This window comes from Lates calcarifer, linkage group LG5 (genome assembly GCF_001640805.2).
Source record: "Lates calcarifer isolate ASB-BC8 linkage group LG5, TLL_Latcal_v3, whole genome shotgun sequence".
Lineage (NCBI taxonomy): Eukaryota > Metazoa > Chordata > Actinopteri > Centropomidae > Lates > Lates calcarifer.
The window spans coordinates 21824556-21846686 of NC_066837.1; the positions used below are offsets into that span (position 1 = coordinate 21824556).

The 22131-nt window shown below is 41.7% G+C and overlaps 2 protein-coding genes across 2 annotated transcripts; both read right to left on the reverse strand.

The window, feature by feature from the left end:
* Window positions 1-1057: 1057 nt before the first annotated feature.
* On the reverse strand, window positions 1058-10716 carry dennd1c (DENN domain containing 1C). The gene is given in 25 exon segments (XM_051070286.1): window positions 1058-2763; window positions 2846-2887; window positions 2889-3056; window positions 3110-3143; window positions 3620-3702; window positions 3956-4063; window positions 4176-4223; window positions 4323-4373; window positions 4474-4514; window positions 4606-4696; window positions 5049-5150; window positions 5383-5508; window positions 6164-6265; window positions 6358-6403; window positions 6480-6580; window positions 6890-7000; window positions 7137-7190; window positions 8171-8236; window positions 8329-8409; window positions 8506-8575; window positions 8668-8787; window positions 8879-8928; window positions 9283-9326; window positions 9973-10037; window positions 10527-10716. Coding segments are annotated over 25 exon segments (2823 nt in total). The 5' UTR covers window positions 10544-10716; the 3' UTR covers window positions 1058-1761.
* Window positions 10717-11643: 927 nt separating this feature from the next.
* Window positions 11644-14944, reverse strand: LOC108885438 (tubulin beta-4B chain). The gene is made up of 5 exons (XM_018679797.2): window positions 14724-14944; window positions 13594-13702; window positions 13384-13494; window positions 12999-13243; window positions 11644-12909 (listed from the first exon to the last, which is right to left on the reverse strand). The coding sequence occupies exons 1-5, from the start codon at window positions 14778-14780 to the stop codon at window positions 12097-12099; spliced, it is 1335 nt and encodes a 444-aa protein (XP_018535313.1). The 5' UTR covers window positions 14781-14944; the 3' UTR covers window positions 11644-12096.
* Window positions 14945-22131: the final 7187 nt, after the last annotated feature.

A 22131-nucleotide genomic window follows, 5' to 3' on the forward strand; every position in this document is an offset into this window, starting at 1 on the left:
CTCTGGTAGCTTTATCTTTGGGAAAATAATAAGGTTTACTGAAAAGAACTGTGTAATGTTACTATTTCATTTCCTATTTGGAACTTTATTCCACCTATTTCATAACCAAAGCATTACCAAGACTTTGTTTGATGTACTGCATGTGATCATCTATAGATTGATCTGGAGTTATACATTGACTGACCCCTCTGATAGCCTGAGTTGTGTGTGATATATATATTTTTTTCTCCTCCCCAGCTCTCTTGTCACCATGGCGACGCAGACGTTGATCCCACCCACAGCGTCGGCGTTTGTCTCCACCGTGCTGTCCCTGCTCAGCCTGACTTTGCTGCTGCTGCTGTGTGTCATCAGGAAGAAAAGAAGGATGGAGGGGACATACAGGCCCAGTGCAGAGGAGAAGAAGCAGACGGGAGCAGCGGGGTCTGAAAGACCTGGCCTGCCTCTACCGTTGCCCAAAGAGGAACGCCTCATATGATAAAAGTGGCCTTGCATACCTTTACTCCTCTGTCACTGTGTAAACCCGTGGATCGATTCCTTCTCTTTACTGACGTTGCGGGTGCTGCTGCTGCTGCTGCTGCTGCTGCTGCTGTCCTCTGGGATCATCCACCAGAAATCTTCAGACACACTAAACACGGTTTGTGCTGCACCTTTTCACTCCCGGTGACAACAAATAGACTGATCGGACAAGGACATGTATCACGAGTGTGGAAGGTTTGTTCACTGTTATTATTTCCTTATCTTAACACTTCACTCCCTTTATTCTGCCACACGAGAAACATGAGTATGTTTTGTATTTGTACAAAGGTTAGTCTTCTTTTTATTGTACTACATTTTCTTGTATTTATATATAAAACATAGGATATTGATTAAAAAACACAGGACGATGACTGTGATGCACTTTTATATCAACTCTGAGAAGCTTAGTTTCATAGAAGACTTAAAAATTTACATGTATGATACACAGTGTTCTGTTAATAAACCAGCAATGTGCACACCCAGTACCACAGCTCTTTCTGTCCCTTGTCTTTGGGCATTGAAGGCAAAGGGGGGAAAAGTCTTAGATGTTCAAAATGTTTAGTTTATTAAGGTTTTAAGTTATTCAGATTCTGTGTGAAAGATGAAAAATGAAATAATGATCCCCAGAGTTTGTCAGTTTTTGTCCAGCACTAGTTGATGGAGAGCATATGTCTTACACACATGCATTTGTAGAAAACTCACATACTTGTGTAGCAGTGAAAAATGGGCCATCATACAGTAGCTGATCTACAAAATTCACATATTTGTTTATTTCAGCCGTGCTGCCTAGTTGCTTTAATTCTAAGTGCAATTTCATCAAGTACACAATATTCAAATAAACAAAAATATGTTTAAATACTTGCTAAATCTTGGCAAAGTCACCTGCCAGCCAGTTTGTGTCCTCAAGGATGAAGCTGTTGAATCTTTGCCTTTTCTCATTGTCAACAAATCCCACAAAAACTGAGCCACACTGTGGCACTTGGTTACATGGTCCTTATCTACCTCTAACACACATGTTGTAGTTTACTTTGACTTAGTCACACATACAACGTCCTGCTACAAATGCCCCTGACATAATGCCCCATAAATGCACTCTTTGGTTTGTGTAACATTTGCCAAGAACTAAGTGCCCAGGTTTTTCAGAAATTATGTTGCCTTTTTAAAAAGTGAAACTAGTCTTTTTTCATGCAATTTGTTGACAATAACAACACAAAAAAACATTTAAAAAGTCAGCAGCATTATCCTTTAAGCTTCAAATCTCTTCTTAAGTTCAGACACTTTGATGAGAGGAGGGTCTTCCCCCTCATGCGCCTCTGAGCGGTTGTTTTCCTCGGATGTCTTTGGGTCACATGGCGGGTGAGTTTGTGTGTGCTCCCTGTTCCACAGCATGTTGTACGGTCTCCCAGGTTCAACCGAGCCCTTGATCCTGGACTTCACCTGAAAGCTCTGGCTGGATGCCTGGGACTGGAAGCGTGTTACAGCAGACAGCACTTTAGGAGGAGTGGGGGTTTGTCTTATCTCTCTCTCCTCTTTCTTTACTGCTTCTTCGCTCGTTTTTTCCTGACCCGCTGGAGGTTGAGGGTCAGCAGCGAGGCTCTGCGGTGCAGGAGGAGCTGTAGTTTCTGGACTGGCTGTCTGCTCCACTGTGTCGGGGTCTTGGAGATTCAGTTTTATAAGTTTGTTTGAAGATCCTGTCGCCTCTTTGTCTTTCTCCAACTTGTCCTCTTGCTTCTCTTCTTCTCTTGCTGCACCTTCCTGCATTTTGTCTGTTTCTCTTTCCATTTTGTGTCCCTCAGCTATCTCCTCAGGCTGATTTCTATCATCTTCCCCTTTTTCTTTTAACCCTTCATCCTCTCGCTGCTCAGATATTTCTGTCTTCGAGTCATCTCCCAAACTCACTCTCTCTTCCTGATCTTCTTTCTTTCTCTCTTCCTTGAACTTTACCTCCTTAAAATTATTTCTGTCATCTATTTCCTCTCCTTGGTTCCCATTTATTGCTACCTTCACTTCTTCCTGTTTCCCCCCATACTCCCTCTGTTCCCTTTCTTGATCCCTTATTTCACATGCTGCCAGCAGGCCACTCTCTGACTCCTCCTCCTCTGGTACACTAGTGTCTGGGCCCGGCCAATCAGAGTTCTCCGTCAGGTCTGACAGCTCATCTGTTGTTTCCAGATTCCAGCTGTGCAGGCTGCCACTGCCGCTGATGGACAAGAACAGGCTCTCCTGGCTGGGGTTGGCTATACCGCGCTGGAAAACACAGCAACAACCCATGTTAGGCTAGAAGTCACATTTGTGTGTGTATATATGTGTCAGTTCCTCTTCCTCTTACCTTTGTGATATAGTCATGACTGTCAGGTCCGAACAGATCCAGGACTGCGTGTGCCATACAGCTGGCCGCGGTCGTAGGAGCTCCGGGAGCTGAGTGTATCAAAAATCTCCCCAAGCAGATCCATCTCCTCCGGGTCACACAGCAGTGTATCTTCCCCTTCTTCCTCATCCTTCCTGGAGCTCAGAGTCAGGCTCGACCGCAGGCCCAGACACTAGCCCTGATAACAAACAGCACACAGAATGACACTAATAAAAACATACATGCTGTGCATTCCCTGGGTTTCTCTATTTCTCTGTCACTGGTGGACAATGGACTCAGATCATTTAAAGTAGCACTACAATTCTTACAATTATTAACAGCAAAATATACTTAAAATCCCCTTTCACAGTGTTGTTATAGGTTGGACCAGCATGCACTTGGCTGGCTCCATATTATTTCTCTAACAGAGCAAAGAGCTGTGATTTCTTTTTAAATTTGTTTGCTCACTCACCAAAGACAAATAAATCACAGCGTTTCTTTTTCTTCCAACCAGTCCATCCAGAGGTTCATTACAAGTTTGTTCCCTTTGTTTAATCTGTTACTGTGCATCATATAACAAAAACTCACCATATGTTTGTATGCAAGCTTAATTTGAAAAAATTGCTGCTTGTGAGATCAATGTAATGGAGTGACAAATATGATATTTCCCCTCTGTGATGTAATGGAAGGAAAATGAAAAAATTAAAGTACAAGCACCTCACTAAATGTAATTAGATACTTTGCACCACTGCTCACCCATCCCATGTATCTTCAGTGTCCTTCATGTTGTCCTGGTCTTTGGGAGTCTTGTGCTTTTGAACAGGCCGACGGGGTCGTGACTGACATGAGACAACACCGTAACAAATCGAAGGGATTGCAACGCAACATCCCCACAACAAACATGACATGTGTTGGGGTGAGAATGAAGCGAATAGGGACAGGGCAACAAAAGATGCAAAATAGCACAAAGAAGCAGCATGAAACAGTTAAACAGGCAGATTAGGTCATGAATAATTGTGGGTGGTATGTAAATGAAGATTTGCAGTTGATGCATGAAAATGAGATGCAGGATTGTTTTGTGAGAGATCTCACCATGCCAAAGTGTTGTGTGATCGGCAGCCGATTCTGCAGGCAGTCAGACTGGGCACGGCGGTGTGACACTGATCCTCCTCTCTGAAGGGTGTGTTCTTCATTTTGGGCCTGCAACACACACACAAACACACACACATACCCACAAGGAAGAAGTGTTAGAGTAAAACTACAGCTACATTTGTACCAACTGAAGCACATGCCCACATAAACAAGAGCCCACCTTGTGCATCAGCAGGTTTTTCAAACCCGACTTGGCGAGACCTTTGGCCTGAGAGAGATTAAAAAGATTGTGAAGAGAACTGTGTTGGTACTGCAGACAGAATCCACCTGCCCTCCTCCCAGCAAAAACACCTCAGCCCGTACTCACCCTCATGTTTGCTTTGGACTTCATGTTGAGGATAAGCGCTCCTCCCCCTTTCTGTCAAAAGAGCAAATGCATCCATGTTGTACTTTTCAACAAGATGGGAAACAGATGTTCAAACGTAGGAGTGTTTTAACTAAAGATTAGAAGAACTTACTTTTAAATTACCAACCAACTGCTGATAAGATTTCCCTTTTCCTGCAATAAATAAGAATGCAAAGGAGAGAGGGTAAGTGATAAGGGAGTAATACAAAGTTTGAGACACATGCATGCACACACAGACACACACCAGCTGTTGTTTCACAATTTAGGATCTCATCCTCGAAGAGGTCATCTGGTTCCTTCCCTTTGTTCATAACATCCAGGCGGCTGTCAATGAACTAAAAAACAAACAAAATATTTGATTACTTTTTACAATTGAAAAAATATATATATATATTGATATATTTTATTTTATTATTTTATCGAAATATATGAAACAAATTCACAACAAACTGAACATTATTGACCAGGACACAGTTCTGTGGCTTTAACCATATGAAATATTTAAATACCAGGTCTGAAATAACAACAGCCTGCCCATTAAATTATGAATCTGCATCAAATAATGTCTGAGACATTTATTTATTAGCTGCAACATCTCACTTTTCACTCTGCCCAACAAGCCACGCCCGCTCTAGTGTTAAAATTACATTATGTCCAGCAGAGGGCAGCAAACCACATGAGATGTACCTGTTTGAAGAACTGTAAATGAATGGCACTCTGTAGGAACTGTCTCATACTGTGAGACTTGTGATCTAGAAACAGCTCCTCGCTGAAACATATCTCACCCTCCTACAAGGAAGGGTAGAGAGAGAGACAGGCACAACAAGACAAGAATGAGTCCTAAAAATATACTTATATATATTTATTAATAATTAATAAATAATTTATAATTATATATATTTATATATACTGGCAACAGTCTAAACAATATATGTTAGCAATTTATCAATTATTCAGCCCAGTTTTGATATTTTTATCAATAAAAACACATCTGCAATAAGATGGTCTGTGAGTGACTGACCATGTGACCCTGCAGTGCGTCCCTGTAGCCTCCAAACAGCAGAGCCTGAGCTTTCAGGAAGGCTCGTGAGACACCAGAGCCAGGAGACACGGCCTGACGCTTCAAACACACCTTCAGCCCGGACATCTGCAAACATCATTTACAGCCAGAGCAGAGGCATTAATCCAGAGGAACCTACTTTTTGTAGGTTTTTCTTTTGTTTGCACTCTAGTAGCCCCTTTGCATCACAGGAACTTTTACAGGGGCCTAGAAACCATGTCAGGAACTCAAGAATATTACTATGTTTTCGCCAGAGGTGAGAGTCTAAATTTGGTTCCTCTGCCGCAGTTCATGGCCCCAAATGTCCCCCCTCTAATGATTGTTCTTTCAGGGTAGAGAGTCAAATGCTAAACATCAATGACTGATCCCAAACCTCAAGCTGCTACAAGGTCTGAACAGAATTTATTCACACAATAAAACAATAAAAAATTAAAAATAAAATGACACCGGTGTTTTCTTTTTTATATTGTCACTGGCTTAATATATCTAATCTGCATGGTTCTTCAAATGTGGTGGAAATGAAAACAGGAATTTGTAAAATAGATTTTTACTTCCTGGTGTACTTCCTGTGTTTGCAGTGCCCTTTAACTAACAAGCCTTACCTGATTCTGTGCTACAGTACGCCATCTAAAAAAAGCATTTAGTCATACTTTCCAAAATGAAAAAAAAAAAAAAAGTCAAGTAGGAAACAACAAGGAGACTCATATATGTATTTCACAAACACACACAGGCTATTCATTACCACATCTGAAGGTATCCTTTTAAGGTCGTCAAAGGGGGTTTCTAGTGTGTTTGTGTCCACGTTTAGAATTACAACTTCCTCCAGCCCACGACTCCTCACCCTCTGTCAGACAGACACAGAGACACATTATGATCATCTGGGTATGTCTGTTTGTCGGGACAAACCTGGTAGAATTGTTTTAATCAGTAGTTTACCTCAGATAGACTGGTGTGGACCCCTATTAGGTAAGGCATAGGTGCACTGTAACCAGACAAAAAGAGAATCTGTGAATCCAAAGTCAGTGCATAGCTAGCTGAGTAAGAGACAGACTTCTTACCAGCAGTAGTCCAGTAGGTGTGGTGGCAGGACAGGTATGAAGATGTGTTGCCAGTACATGGGGTACAACACAGCACTCAGTGCATGCACGCAAGACGTCAGCTATGCACAACACAAAATGGAAGTTGCTTTCAGACAATAACAACACACAGCACACACAGGCATACCTGTGCGGTCTGTTATAGGCCACAGATGGTGGCCAATGTGTGATTTCATGACAGCACAATGGAGATGAATGTAGTTGTAGTAAGTGATGTTTCCCTGTAGTTGCATTCAGCAGAAGCTAAAGTGGTTTCTTTTGTCACAATGGTTAAGTGAATAGTTAAGTTAGAGATTTTATCATGTATGGTTTCTATCATATACAGAAGTAAATGTAATACTACAAAAATAGAAGAATGACTTGTAGCTTACAGTGCTGAGTTTGCTGGCAAAGATCAGTATGCGTCTCTCAAACAGCATGCTGGCGTAGAGCTGGAGAAGGTTCCCCACGTCTACTGCCACAATCAGCTCTGTCAAGTTCCTCTGGTTAACCCACACACACACATAAATAGTTTGAATGGGTAAAGTCTTGTACACAAAAAACAAATAAACAAACAAAAACACACTTGCTTTGATTTAAGTTATAAATCCTGATATTTGTTTAATCTAATATACTCACATTTTCAGGGATGGAGGGGAGACTTCTGGGGTCTGGAGCAATGAAGTATGGAACCTGGACAAAACAAGTGAAATAAAACATTATTTAGGAAACTGTGAGAATTTGACAGAAGTGTTTTTGTTGCTGGATTAGTGTCTTCAGCATCATACAGACACGTGTGCATCGCAGATGACAAGGTCAGACTTTAGGGTTTCATTCCAAAATTATGTGTCCATTTGACAACAATGTTAGATGCAAACTATAGTGTGCTAATGTAAGCTTATGTAACACAACCTTAAAGTTATAATCCTTAACAATTTCAACAAATAAAACCCTATTTTTGATACTATTTATGTTTGTTATTTTTTTCTGCGGTGGCCTCATTCAGTAATTACCTCTCTATGTCGAGGTTTTATTGTCAGTGGCGTGGTCCGTCACTCCCATACCGGGTTAAACTTGGCTTCACTCTCTCTTTATGTCATATCAAAGTTGTATTGCGATACTGCTAATGAAAACCAGAGTTCCTGGACCTACAGTATTAAACTGTACTTGTCATTACCATGGTAACCACAGGTGTTGCCAAATAAATCAGGACTGAAATCATATGGATTACAACTTTAAAAATATTTTCTATATTTTCACAACATAGAATTGTTTTGGATGAGTGAATATTTCTTTCAAGTAGAGGATTTATCATTTTGGAATGAAACTCTCTCAAACATAAAAATCCACAAAATGCACCCGGCTGTAACTTTGAGCTACACGGAGGCATTTCCAGTAAGACAAAACATATGCTGTGGGGTCAGTACAGTCATGGGTTATTCATGGCTTATGCATACAAACTTAATTGTTCCAAAGGTCATGATAACTGTCAGATGTTAATCATGTTAAGTTCTGCTCCAACATTTAATTGATTAGAAGAAAGAGAGACAAGGTTTTAGTCCACACACATCAGGTTTAGCCATCAAGCACAGACAGCTTAAGTTTTCCAGCAGGAGTTAGTCTGTCTTTGCTCGGCCATTATTCCAGATCGCATGAACTCCTGTGGGACTCACCCCCTCTTGTCCCTCTGGGTGTCCAACAGGATGGGACACCTCTGTGCTGACCAATAGCTGCTCTCCCTCAGAAAAAAACACAACACTCTAACCACTGACAGAAACAGCCATGAAGTCAAGTGTGACCCTAGGTTCTTATTGGCTAATTAGAGATTTACCATCTGCAGAGTGACAGATCCAGCTGCCAGTGGTATGGGCTGTTTGTAGAGTGCAGTTAGCAGCACTTTCATCTCTTTGGTCTGTTAAGAAGACAGTGATCATTATGTTAATGGCACTGTGTGAATTAGAGACTAATGTAGGAGCAGACACGTTATACACACGCAGTGGAAACTCACCTGTCCTTTAGTCAGATAATCAGCCAAGTTGTTGAGAAGTTTGTAGAACACTTCAAACCACGGGAGATAGCTGTAATTCAATTGAATAAATATTTTTTATTATGGTGTTGAAGGTATGGTTTAACTTTGGTATGCAAATGACTCACCCTCACGCGTACGTACCTGAGTATGCAAAGGCAGGTTTGGGTGCTGTTGGTGAGACGACAGAAACCGAAGCGCTGGCATCCCTCAAGGTCAGTCAGAACAAAAGTAAAGTGCTGTACGGCCACTCCATCCCTCACTCTGAGCAGATGAATGTAGTGAGAGGTGGCCACATGAAAATCAAACAGGCTAGAGGTTGGAGTAAAGAGCAAACCAGCCAGTTTATACTCACCTTTGTATGTCATATGGGAAGCAGAATCTGGGCAATGTTTGAGAGGCCTCCTGTAAGTGTAAAGTGAAACATGAAAAAATACCTTAAAACACTCGGAGGCCTACAGCCTATGCTAGCAGCCAGATAATTGCTCTACATGAAAAGTCAGGGGATTACCAAAGTTGTTACATTTCATCATGAGGGGAATATGAATGTCTGAACCAAGTTTTATTGTGATCCATCCAATAATTGTTCAGAGATTTTAATCAAAACCACAAATGTGAACCTCATCGTGGCGCTAGAGGAATGCTAAAGTTATTGAGCTGGGCTGCTAGCATGGCTGAAAACAAGCTGCTATGATCGTTTCAATAGATCCACAAATATTATACTGTATGTTTCCAGGAGCAGGAAACATGTGTGGCTACCTCATCACTGAAGTCCTCTGGAAACTGAAACAGTACACCAGGATCTGCAACATAAAAAACAAATGAATGGACATCATTGATAATAAACTCTATTTACAGAGAACGTTGTGAGACAAAGTTTTTATGTTTTACAAAAACTTTTATGTGGCAACATTTTTTTAAAAATTGAGTAAATTCAATAAATGTTATAAGGTAAGAAAAAGTATCTAGTTTTTTTTAACACCTCGAGCTCAGCTGCTCAGATTACCATAACATCTCATCTGGTTTGAGTGTGACTAGACAGGCTGTGTGGTTTGTCTGATCACATGACAGGAAGTATGAGCAACTCTCAGCTCGACAGAAACACCTTCATATACGCAAAGTCTTACATTTTACCACTTTACAACACAGAAATTAGTTAGTGGTACTTGGTGTGCTTGAAGTCTATTTCAGATGGTGGTAATATGATCACTGTAATATGTGAAACTGACAAATGAGAAGAGGACGAAAAGAATTACAGGAAAGTATTTGAGGAACAGTTTTAATCAACTTCTCTGTTACTGGCAAATCACTCTGCTCATATAGGCTGTACTCTAGCAGACGGCACACTTTCAGTACTGCAGGGAGTCTGAAACTCAAGCTGGGAAACACTGTATTTGCAAATATGACCTGGCCTTGGTGAAATGCTGGAAAAGAAGACAGAGGCCTCACCTTTGTCTCTGGCTACAGGGCAAGTTGCTTCGAAGAACCAGTAGAAGGTTCGCTCAGGGTTTTGTCTGACAGGAAAGAGGTTGACAGCACTGATGTGAGATTATACTGTTGTACTACTACTGTGTTACTCACCCAACATGGTTACATTAATGCTGAGACATTCTGCTTAACCTTTATCATTTCACTGAAATCACACTTCTGTCAAACCTGACAGATTCTCCTCACAGGAAAATTTTAAAAACTGGTGTGTTTTTAAAGGACAAAAATAAAATGTGATATAGTCATCAGAGACAGGTAGATGGTTCTACAGAAAACGCTGAGACATTACATTAAAATATTGAAATGGTGGTTGTATGTAACCTACAAACGATTTTTTTTCTGTTTGAACAAAAACAGGTCCACCATGAAGTGTATGGCAATTGATACAGGGCTACAGAGTTGCTGCAGGAAACTTCCGGTGCAGTTGTGAGAGGAAGTAATAAAAACCACAAGAACAGACTGACGGGCAGAGAGATGATGATGGAAGTCAAACAAAAATGACATGACTAACTTACTTCAGTCTGGAGCCCATGCTGTCTGAGTGTGTCTGTGTCCATGTGTTTGTCCAGGAGGGCAGGGATCTTTAGCAGGTGTGTGAGATGACAGTCATCTCCCTCCTGATGTAGCGGCGGTGGAAAGTGAAGGCGGACCACAGCAGAAGCAGCAGTCTGCACAATCAGCGCCGGAGTGACAGAACACTTCCTGATCTATCTCATTATGGTGTGTTGTGTCATGTGTCAATGTGTATGACGTCTATCATAAGACCACCTCTCCAGATCCCCAGCATTTGTGTTCACGCTTCTTAACTTTCCATTACTTGCCCTCTGCTCAGCCTGTAATTGCACATATCTGCATGAGCAGCTGCAGGAAAAATGAAGTTGTGCAATTAGCATTTCTGTGACCTCAGGGATATTTGCATCTAAAAAAAAGAAAAAAACCCCAAAAACCCTTCTGTCCTCCACCTTTGATTTCATTTTCATCTCTGTATTTGAACTGTTTCCTGATAATGTTATATAAAAAAAGAGGAACTGCCAATGATACACTTAAAACAGAAGGTCTCCACAATTTAATCCTTTTGTAATGTGCCAAAAACACTGGAGCTGCTATTACGTTTCTGTTTTTTGTTTGATTTATATAGAAAGACATTCTTTTGTTTTGTTGTGTATATCATATATCCTCCATCATATAGCCTATGTGGAAAGCTGACTGAAATGGTAAGCTAGGCAAGTATTTTTTTATCATACAGGGCATTATCACAGGGCATTTGCTGTCATAGGTTTCACCGTGGAGAAGTGGTAACCAGGTGTCCACATCCTGCTCAGAGAGGCACCAAACTCACAGATCTCATACTGCCTCCTTGTGGTGTTCAAGCAACACTGCTTATCTATAGACAATGCAGGTCTCCATTTTGGTTTGCTGCCTGCTGTGACATCCAGAGTAACATCTTCAAATGTTGCTGATGCACAGTTTGATCTGTTTCATTCTGAAAGCAGTATATTTTTGGAAGGGTATATTAAAGAGATTTACAGGGTGAGTTGTACTTGTACAAATATAAACTGTTATTATCTCCTTGATTTGTTGGTATAGAATTGTAAAATTTAAACTCTGAAGAACATCAAACACATGCAGGGATACTTTTTCCAACAAGTTTATTTCAATCAATGCCAAATTAGACATGTGATCAAATTTCAGGTGAGTTGAACAGTTTCATTGAATACTTGGCCCAGGTACAGAACTGCTTGACTGATGATGATAAATGAACATTAACAGAAGGCTACCGACAAAAGACCACAAGCACACCTGTGTTAGCTACCTCTACATGAGCACTGAGATGGGAGAGTCAGTTTAGTGTTGTGAATCCTACTCTGGGTGGAGGAGAGGGGGCTGTTGATGGAAGAGAGAGGAGAAGCAGAGAGAAGAGGAAACAGAGGGAGCACTGGGATGAGAGAGAGAGCTGGGAGAGGACAGTACTGTAAAAAAAAAAAAAGGTCAGAGAAAGAGAGCAGAGTAGGGCTGAAATCAGTGGATGGATGGTTGGATGGAGTTATGATGAGTGCAGTGGAGGAACGATGAGTGATTTTAGCCTTAGGCCACCTCCTCCTCTCCCTCTTCCTCAAACTCTCCTTCCTCAGCCGTGGCGTCCTGATACTGCTGGTACTCAGACACCAAGTCGTTCATGTTGCTCTCCGCCTCGGTGAACTCCATCTCATCCATGCCCTCGCCGGTGTACCAGTGGAGGAAGGCCTTGCGGCGGAACATGGCGGTGAACTGCTCGGAGATGCGTTTGAACAGCTCCTGGATGGCCGTGCTGTTGCCGATGAAGGTGGCGGCCATCTTGAGCCCACGGGGCGGGATGTCGCACACGGCCGTCTTGACGTTGTTGGGGATCCACTCCACGAAGTAGCTGCTGTTCTTGTTCTGCACGTTAAGCATCTGCTCGTCCACCTCCTTCATCGACATGCGGCCGCGGAACACGGCAGCCACGGTCAGGTAGCGGCCGTGGCGGGGGTCGCAGGCAGCCATCATGTTCTTGGCGTCAAACATCTGCTGAGTGAGTTCGGGCACAGAGAGGGCTCTGTACTGCTGGCTTCCCCGGCTGGTCAAGGGGGCGAAGCCGGGCATGAAGAAGTGCAGACGGGGGAAGGGGACCATGTTGACGGCCAGTTTGCGGAGGTCAGCGTTGAGCTGGCCGGGGAAACGCAGGCAGGTTGTCACCCCGCTCATGGTGGCGGAGACCAGGTGGTTGAGGTCTCCGTAAGTGGGTGTGGTGAGTTTGAGGGTGCGGAAGCAGATGTCGTACAGAGCCTCGTTGTCGATGCAGTAAGTCTCGTCTGTGTTCTCGACCAGCTGGTGGACAGACAGGGTGGCGTTGTAGGGCTCCACCACTGTGTCTGACACCTGGAGACAGAGCACACAAAGGTCAGAGAGATGAAGAGAAAGAAAAGGATTCAAATATCAAAAAAGGAAATGTGACATAATCACTGTACCTTAGGAGAGGGCACCACGCTGAAGGTGTTCATGATACGATCGGGGTACTCCTCACGGATCTTGCTGATGAGCAGAGTTCCCATGCCAGAGCCGGTACCCCCGCCCAGGGAGTGTGTGAGCTGGAAACCCTGGAGGCAGTCGCAGCTCTCAGCCTCCTTCCTCACCACATCCAGGACCGAGTCCACCAGCTCTGCTCCCTCTGTGTAGTGGCCCTTGGCCCAGTTGTTACCTGCTCCACTCTGGCCTGGAAGGAAAGGATTAATTACAATTAATCTGCACTTTCAATATTCAGCTTTACTTCTCGCTCCACATGATCTTAGTTATCATTTAAACTGTAAAACTGTGTAATAACCAACATATGTGTATGTGACTGATCGTATATACCAAAGACAAAGTTGTCAGGTCTGAAGATCTGTCCGAAGGGGCCGGAGCGGACAGAGTCCATGGTGCCTGGCTCCAGATCCACTAAGATGGCCCTGGGCACGTACTTCCCACCTTGAATAAAAATGCAAACGTGTCAAAACAATTTATTAAAAGAGACATAACATCAGAAGCTCACAGAGGTGCATGTGGTTGTGTTTTAACAGTCCTGACCTGAAGCCTCATTATAGTAGACATTGATTCTGTCCAGCTGCAGGTCGCTGTCTCCATGATAGGTTCCTGTTGGGTCGATGCCATGCTCATCACTGATCACCTCCCAGAACTACAGACAGGTCGATGGGTGAGGTTAGACAGAGACTACTTAATAAAGACTTGCATTAACACAGTCTGACATTTTAAAATCTCAACATAGGATGTACATACACAGTAAATAGCCTGCTGTTTATATTACACTTTACTGGTCTACTTGTTGAGCCACAGCAGCCTCATCATACGATTATTATAGTGCCGAAAGAATCAATTAATCAATTCGTTTTTCATCAGAAGATTAACTGACACCAAATATGATGCTAGAATAATAATCTTTAATTTAATGATAATAATTACATTTCTTAACTATTTCATGGCAGCTGCTTCACAAATATAAGCATTTGCCTCTTTTACATTTAAATACATATCTAAATCTATATCTATGTTCATCAACCTCAGATCAATCTCTGGTTCACAGATACCAGAGAGAATGGGTTGATCTACATTTGATATGAGGAAAATGCCATACCCATTATCCAATGCAAGGATCGTAATAACATATCAGCCTATAGGCCTAATTATTATTGTAATTTAATATGATGATTTAATATGATGCCTGCCTGCCAGCGTTCCAGTGCATTCTGTGTCTGAGCCACACCCCTCTCTCTCTCTCTCTGGCTACACACACACACATGCAGGAGTGTCGTCTGTTCATTCATTGATTTCCTGTCAAAACCTTCTGATTGCAGCAGAAAAATCAATCCCCTCTGATACACACACCTACTACATCGCAGCCACTCTCAGTTTCAGTGATAGTGGCTCAGTTTGGGTGGATGTGCTCACTTATAGGGCATCAAGTGACAACTGCGGGGATGTCTCCGCTTGCCACCGCCCATCCTAAAGGATGCTATTGTACGCTGCTTTCACCAGTCTTATACAACTACTCTACTATGTTGACCTATTTAGTATTTCCCGTGGACAGCATGGCCTCTTAACAGTCGACACGTAGGCAGCAAACGAGAATAAACGTGAATAAACCCGACCGCAGTTAACAGGTCGACAAACCGCCGACGGGTGTTTGTGTGTTTTCATACCTTTGCTCCAATCTGGTTCCCGCACTGCCCGGCCTGCAGGTGCACTATCTCACGCATATTGTCGCTGCGGTGTGGGGAGTCTCACGGAGAGCTGCTGCTGCTGCTGCTGGAGAGGAGCGCTGGAGAGGAGGCTGACGACGGGCTCCGGTTTCTGGCTGGCTGCTCGGTCCTGGCCCTCCCGACTCGCTCGACTGTCTGGCTGAATGGCGGAGGAGCTGTGGCTGCGTTGTAAAGCTCTCTGTCTCGCCCTTCCCACCGCTCGCGACTGCGCCGTTCCTCCCGGTGCTGCAGCATGACGTCATCACCATGGCAACGGGAACCGGGCACGGCTGGAAAATTTGGCCTGCCTGTGCTGGCTGGCTGGCTGGCTGGGAGACCGCCCGAGCAGACACCGGTTGTTGTAGGGGCTGACATGCCTGTGAGATAAGGCCGGAGAGATGAAGGCTGATTCAGGCCCTCCACAGCCGCAGGCCTGCAGCATGAGTTCACTGTCTGCAGACATTAGCATGCGATGGCTAAATGTATGAATGAATAACGATAGAATAATGCTGAATAAACTGTAAACCTGTTTACATGGTACAGTGTAGCCACTGAACAGTAATGTGTGGTGTGTGCGTGTCCAGGTGGGGGATTTTATTAGTCATTTCCTGGATAAAGAAGTAATGCTGGCGTGAAATTGATTGACTTGCAGGGACTAGTAATGTGAACTTTTGCCTCAGTATCAATGCAGTTTTATTTATATAGCCTAATATCACAAGACAAAAATTTGCCTCGAGGGGCTTTAACAACCTGCATACGACACCATCTGTCCTTAGATCCCTTATCTGGATAAGGAAAAGTCCTGTTAATGGGGGAAAAAATGGAAGAAATCAAGCAACAAAGGAATGGATCCCACCTACAGAACGGACAGACATGCAACAGATGTGTGTACAGAATACAGCAAAATTACAGCATCGGCCATGAGGATGACAACATTATAGACTCAACATATATGAAGAATATGGATCTGTAAGGATGTCGAGCAAATTCCATGTGTCGCCAAAGAGACTTGTTATATCGCACAACCTCCTCTCCACTTGCATTTGCCCCTGCAAACACAGAGAGGATGGAGATCCAGATCCAATACATCTGGAATGAGGTTTTTAGAAAGTTGACAAGGCAAAGACAAAGAGGTCAAGACAAAGAGATGAGTTTTAAGCCCTCTCAATGTCAGACAGTCTAATGTCAGCAGGGAGGTCATTCCAGAGGAAAATGGACGTGGCAGAAAAAGGCCTACAGCCTGCTGACTTCTTTTTAACTCCAGGGACTTATTTTTGCTGTATCTTGTATGTTGTATTTTATTGTATCTGTTGTATCTTTAGGCTGTTTTTTTCTTATCGTATCTTATCTTATACATTCTTTTTTATCTGGTTCTGGTTATGTGTCTTGCTCTGCTTTAGACATAAGATATATAGAACACAGAGATAAAATCTCTGTCATAACTGGATCAACCTCAGTCTGGGCCAAAAACTCATGTTGGGTCCTAACATGCCCAGTTTCAGTATCATCTTCCTCTTCAAACGAACTTGGTCCTTTGTCTTGACATGTGTCTGCATCTACAGGCTGCTAGAATTAGAGAAAAGACAAGAGAACATGACCTCAGTGTCCTCAGTGAATATTTTGCATGCACAACCCAATTAAAGGTCCTTCACTGGGAATCAGCTTGTTATTTTGTTTGCACTGTTGCCCGTAGAGACAGGAAGTTTGAAAACAGAAGCTGGAAGGGAGTAAGGAAGGAAGCAGATTGTGATTCTGCAAATGGGATGACATTCCCCAGCCTTTTCTTGCAGCAGTCAGACTTTTCCAAAGAAAACATCAAAGGTGAGCAAGAGGGTGAAATCCAATACAAAGTGATCAGTCACTGAACAGCAGTCTTATATCAGACAGATCCACACTGAGTTTGTGTTTACAGCATCTGGATTCACGATTAGCATTATGTGTGTGTGAATTAACATGATTTTATCTTGTGAACGAAAGTGTTTTGACAGTGCCTCTATTAGGCTAATGTTAGATCATACCTGAGGCAGAACAGTCAACACATCATAAGGTCGTATCGATTGCTTAAATAAGACTTACCTCAGCCAATCCGATTCCGTGTTTCTGTCACGTCTGATTGTAGGAGAGATAAGAACGATCGCCTATCAGCAGTGAGTAACATTTTATTGTTTACTAATGAGTGTATTATTTTTGAAAACCAAAATATGGTCACCATATGTACATATTTACCATGTTCACATATCTATTGAACCGGCCTGTTTACAACCTGTAGGACAGCTGCGCCTCCGACTAACATTTTGTATCAGCTAGACAAGTTAGCTAGCGTTAGCTAAGGTAATATAATATTAGCAAGCTAGTTAGTTAGTCTTGCTAGCAGTGCTTAAGTTACACACATAGAGGGTGCTGTCCCTGTGGATCAGGGTTAGCTAGCTAGCTAACAGTAGTAAAGTTGTCACCACAGGTTGTGAGCAGTGTCTGTGGTAAAATTACCTGTTTGGAGAAGAGAAGTGATAAGGCTGTATTAGTTTGACAGCTAACTAGCTAATAGTAATATCACATTTGAGAGAGTGAATGCCAAATTAGATAGCAAGGCACCTAGATTTAGAAAATGAAGATAAGCTTTTTCCCAGAATATTTTCAACTATTTGTTCTAAAAGTCAATTTGCTGTTCATAGGTTACACTGTGATTCATATGCACTAAGAAATCACCAGAATGTAGGGAATAACATGTCAAATTTTCCAGGTAAAATGTAAAAAGGGACAAATGTACAGCTAGAAAATAAACCTGCTTTACTTATGCTTCTGGGCCTCAGTTAAAATTTTGCCCTGGTTATGGCCCTGCCTTCAGCCTCATCCACAAGGCCCACTGGTCAATGACTTCACAGCAACCAGTCAGTATGGCAGCCAGAGCCTGAATCACTTTGAAACACAGCCAACAGCCCACAAATAACATCAGTCTGAGTCAATAGTCAGCGGTGTTAGTTTAGATACAGAGGAAGTGTTACTGATTGTGGGCCATAAAAATAATAATCTGCAGAGGATTTCTTAAAGCTGTGTGTAGTGAAGTAATAGACCATGTATACAATATGTAAATCATCAATTGCATTCTATATTCAAGAGAATGGGAAAGTTGCCAAGCTGTGTCAGACTTTTGGACCCCACTGTATATATGCTTTTTTTCCTGAAAACAGCTGCTTGCTGTTGCTGAAAACAAGGTTTATGAGAGCAGTGAGGCTAAATCATTAAAGCTTTAGAACCAACACAATGATGAGAAGAACTGCAGAGCCTGGTGATATTTCTCTGTGGGTGTGTGTGAGTGACTTTACACATATTCATTTGATCTATTGTTAATATAAACTTATCCATCACTACAGCTTTAATTGTTTCTACTATATGTAATACATTATCTGCAGTTTATTATCACCAACTGCAGAGTTATAGAATAACATTAAATGTATTATAACTGAAAGTAATGTTATCTCCTTGTTTTGCTAACTTGTATTCAGGTTTACAACAACATTCAGCTTGGGCACTTTGAATCACTGTCATGGATGGCTGACCAACCTGGTAAAGCAGGTAACTGGCCCAAGGCTCCAGACACAAGGCCTCTGATGACCTGTTATCATCTGTTTAGGGTAACATAATAAATTCCAAGTTTTTTAGGAATTAGAAGTCTGATCTCAGACCTCTGAATCACAGCCAAGTTGTTGTTCACTGTTTAGATTGATATTTGAATGCATGTTGTAAAACAAAGTGGCAGCTCAGTCTAATTATCAGACTACCACTTAAGTACATTATCAACTGAAATGAGAAGTGATATTGATATAATGATATTGATGCATCAAGAGTACTGTGAGACTGTTGGTCAGTACTGAGCTTTATCCAGCCAAGATCACTGTAGTTACACCTGATATTCACAGAGGGGCAGCAGTGATCTATTGTTTTTCAGCTGATCACACACTCACTTCCTGTCCCTGATATCTTTATCATCCCTCGCTCCGTTTTTATGAATGTGGTTACATGGTATGTTTCATATTTTATGGGTTACATAGTTGAATGTACCAATTTTCACATATCTCCATAAAGGCAAGTCTGAGTGCATTGGTTTTTGCATATTAAATGCATAAAATAGTAGCCATAATATTCGGATGAAAAAAAAAAAATCAAACTGATGAAATGTCTCTGAACATGCAAGGTTCTATTTTTGGCTTCATATATCTGTCTCTATTTGCATTTGAAGATACCAACTGGGAATTCCTTTAGCTTGCCCTGTGAAGCCTATGAAATAATTAGGGTCATATATGGAAAAAACTCCATGGCTGATTTACTTATGAAAGATGGTGGTGAAAACTATAGCCTCTGGTTAACTGAGTCTTACCTGCTCTCTCATTTTCTTTTTTAATAGACTTTTTTCAGGAGCACATCAAGTTTTCACCGACTTCTGAATGCCTGAGGAGGACAGTGCATGGAGCAATTATAGACTAACACACATGACACACACACACACACACACTCTTGACATTTTGGTGCTGAGATTGCCTCCTCCTTTCCTTGGGAGGATATGAAGTGTGCAGAGCATATTGTCCTTCTTTAAGAACATCTCCTGATGTCGTATATTCAAAACGCTCTATCAAACCCTCAGCGCCATGGGGCACATTCTCCTATAGTTACACATTTGTCTTTCTCTCGCAGTCTCGCCTCCCACATCACCGCTGTGATTATCATCCCTGCATCTCCAGCTGTAAAACTGTCCAGTCTAACACACCCTTTCTTCCCAATGTGCTTTGTTAAAATGTCACACTTGAAAAACACACACATATTTCCTGAAGAATTCTTACTGCTCATAAATCTCATAGTTATTTAAATATGTTACACTGAAGTGAACACTTGACCAGCAGTTTGTCATTTTATGCAAGAGCTGGCAGATACATTCCCTCTCATTAAGGAGAGTCATAAAACCACCCGGTCTGTCTGAAACTCTGAAGAGGGTACTCAGCACTTTGAGAGGACACACACACACACACACACACACACACACACACACACATACAATGAGGAAAAAGTAGAAAACACATTTTTCAAGTAAAAATGGGATTAAAAAAGGACAAAGTTAGGACTGGCAGAGAGCAGGAAGAGGGACAACTTAATGCAACTTATAATTTATTGTTATTCACACAGTGTCATAGAGATCAAAACTTTATGCAGGTCTGTTTTTATTGAAGCAAATGAGTGGATATTTACACTCAGTAGATTAGTGCCACTTTTGAAGGTGAACAGAAGTTAAGTAATACATCAATTACTGAAGCAGAAGGCTCCGGAAACCTCTTAATAACTTGTTTATCTATGTGACTGAGAAGGATTCAGTAAGAGGAAGGGAAGTGGTTTTGGCTGTTGGCCATTTTAGCTAATCAATGTGACAGTTCAGGCAAATACAACACCACATACTGAGAGAGGCAGAGTGGTAGAAGGAGAATTTGTGGGTGTGCAGTGTGTCTGCATATGTTTGTGTGCTGGCATATGGATGTCTTAAGAAGATTTATTTCTCTCCGCCTTTACACATCCAGCATTCGCGTTTGCCAGCCAAGAAAACATAAGGAAGAAAAAAACTCTGCCTCTTGCCATTCCTCATTCATCTAATTTTCACAGTTTTCCTTCACTTTATGTCCTACAAAGACAAAAGGTAAATCAAAATAAATATAAACAATGTAAAAAAGTATTACATAAATGCAGGAAAAGGGACCAGTGTCCAAAAAGGAAAAGCATTTTCTTAACTCACTCAACTCACTGTGAGTTACAGGCTGCATTAACTCTTAAGTAATGTGATGATATGTACTATGAGCTAATAAAAATTTATTACCCTTCACAAATTTTTCTGCCTGGTTTATAAAAAAACTTATTACCCCTGTCATATCTTCAGGTGTATTAGGGCCTTATGGGCAATATTGCTAGTCAATGAGCAGGACTGCTTTATGGCTACACTGGATATAGAGGATTTTTGCATCAGTGCAGTGAGACACCTTGATGTTTCAGACAGTTCAGTCACCAGATCAGCCAGATCTGTCTTGTCTGTTTTATCTATAAATATGTTTTATTGTAATAAACACTGATATTACAATATGATTTGCATAATCTGTGAGACTTTGTACCATCTGTGATTTCATCACTCCAACATACAGTAAAATGGTGTGGAATACAAACTTACAATAAAAGGTCCTCTGGAACATTCAATGTCATAAAGGGACAGACATCTCAAGATGCTTGGTACCTAACCAATGCTATGTGAGGTTGGTAAAAAGGGGAAAAAAACACTTTACATCAACATTTATAGACTTCACAAAGCTAACATGCTTCAGTCAGTAGAGCACCACAAAGGTTGACAGCATGTCTCCTAGCAATGCTGGCTTTCAAACGTCAGCTGCTACCATGGGAAACTCTCTCCCTCAAATATATCCAAGAAAGGATTTATCCTCGTCTGAAAAATGAAAGAATGTATGCTGTAGCTGTAGTATCAAGCCCTCTTTCATGACTTTAGTCTCAACTGGAGTGGAAGATGCTAGCCCTACAGCTCTGACACAGTAATGATGACTGGGCCATATGGGTCACAAAATTCCCTTGGGTGTGTTTTAAGAATTGTGCGTCCTTTATGTAAATGCAGCACATTGTTTTATTACATTAAAGTAGATGACATTTTTTCAAGTGTGAGAATGAGGAAGGAGCACAAGACACACGCATCATCATGTTGATTGGGTCCCTACCACACTCATTTCTTCTTCAAGTCTTATTCACCATAGCAACAAAAAGCAGGAATTTAAACAGTTTGCCAGATTTTCATCTAACAAGGACACTTCTCTTTTTTCTATAGAAAGCTTTGATGGGCTTTACTGTAAAAGATGATTCTTGTGCTGTAATTATGTAGAGAGTAGATTGCTCTCAAACATCCAGTTGATTCTGGGTAAATACTGTAGGGGTCATTTCATCTTAACGTGCTTGAGCAAAAGATTAATAGAAAGAGAGATGGGAACAGCTTCAGTTACAAACTTCACTGGGTTTTCTTTCAGTTCTTGTTGCTACAATTACTGCAATTCCTGTTCCTTTCTAAGAACAGTCTGAAATCCCCATGTTATTGGATTAAGGGAGGAAAGTGGAGCACCTGAGAGAAACCCAATTAAAAACTCTCCTAGAATCAGTCCCACAGCCTACAGAGCAATAAAACAAACCACTCAGCCACTGTGCTGCCTTTATTACCTTAATTGGTTCTTTATCTTCCAACCACCTGTTTTATAATCTGGAAATTATTTGACCCATGGGAAGCCACTAGTGATTTATGGCTTACCCTCCTTACATTACAAAGGATGAGTACCAAGAGAATTAG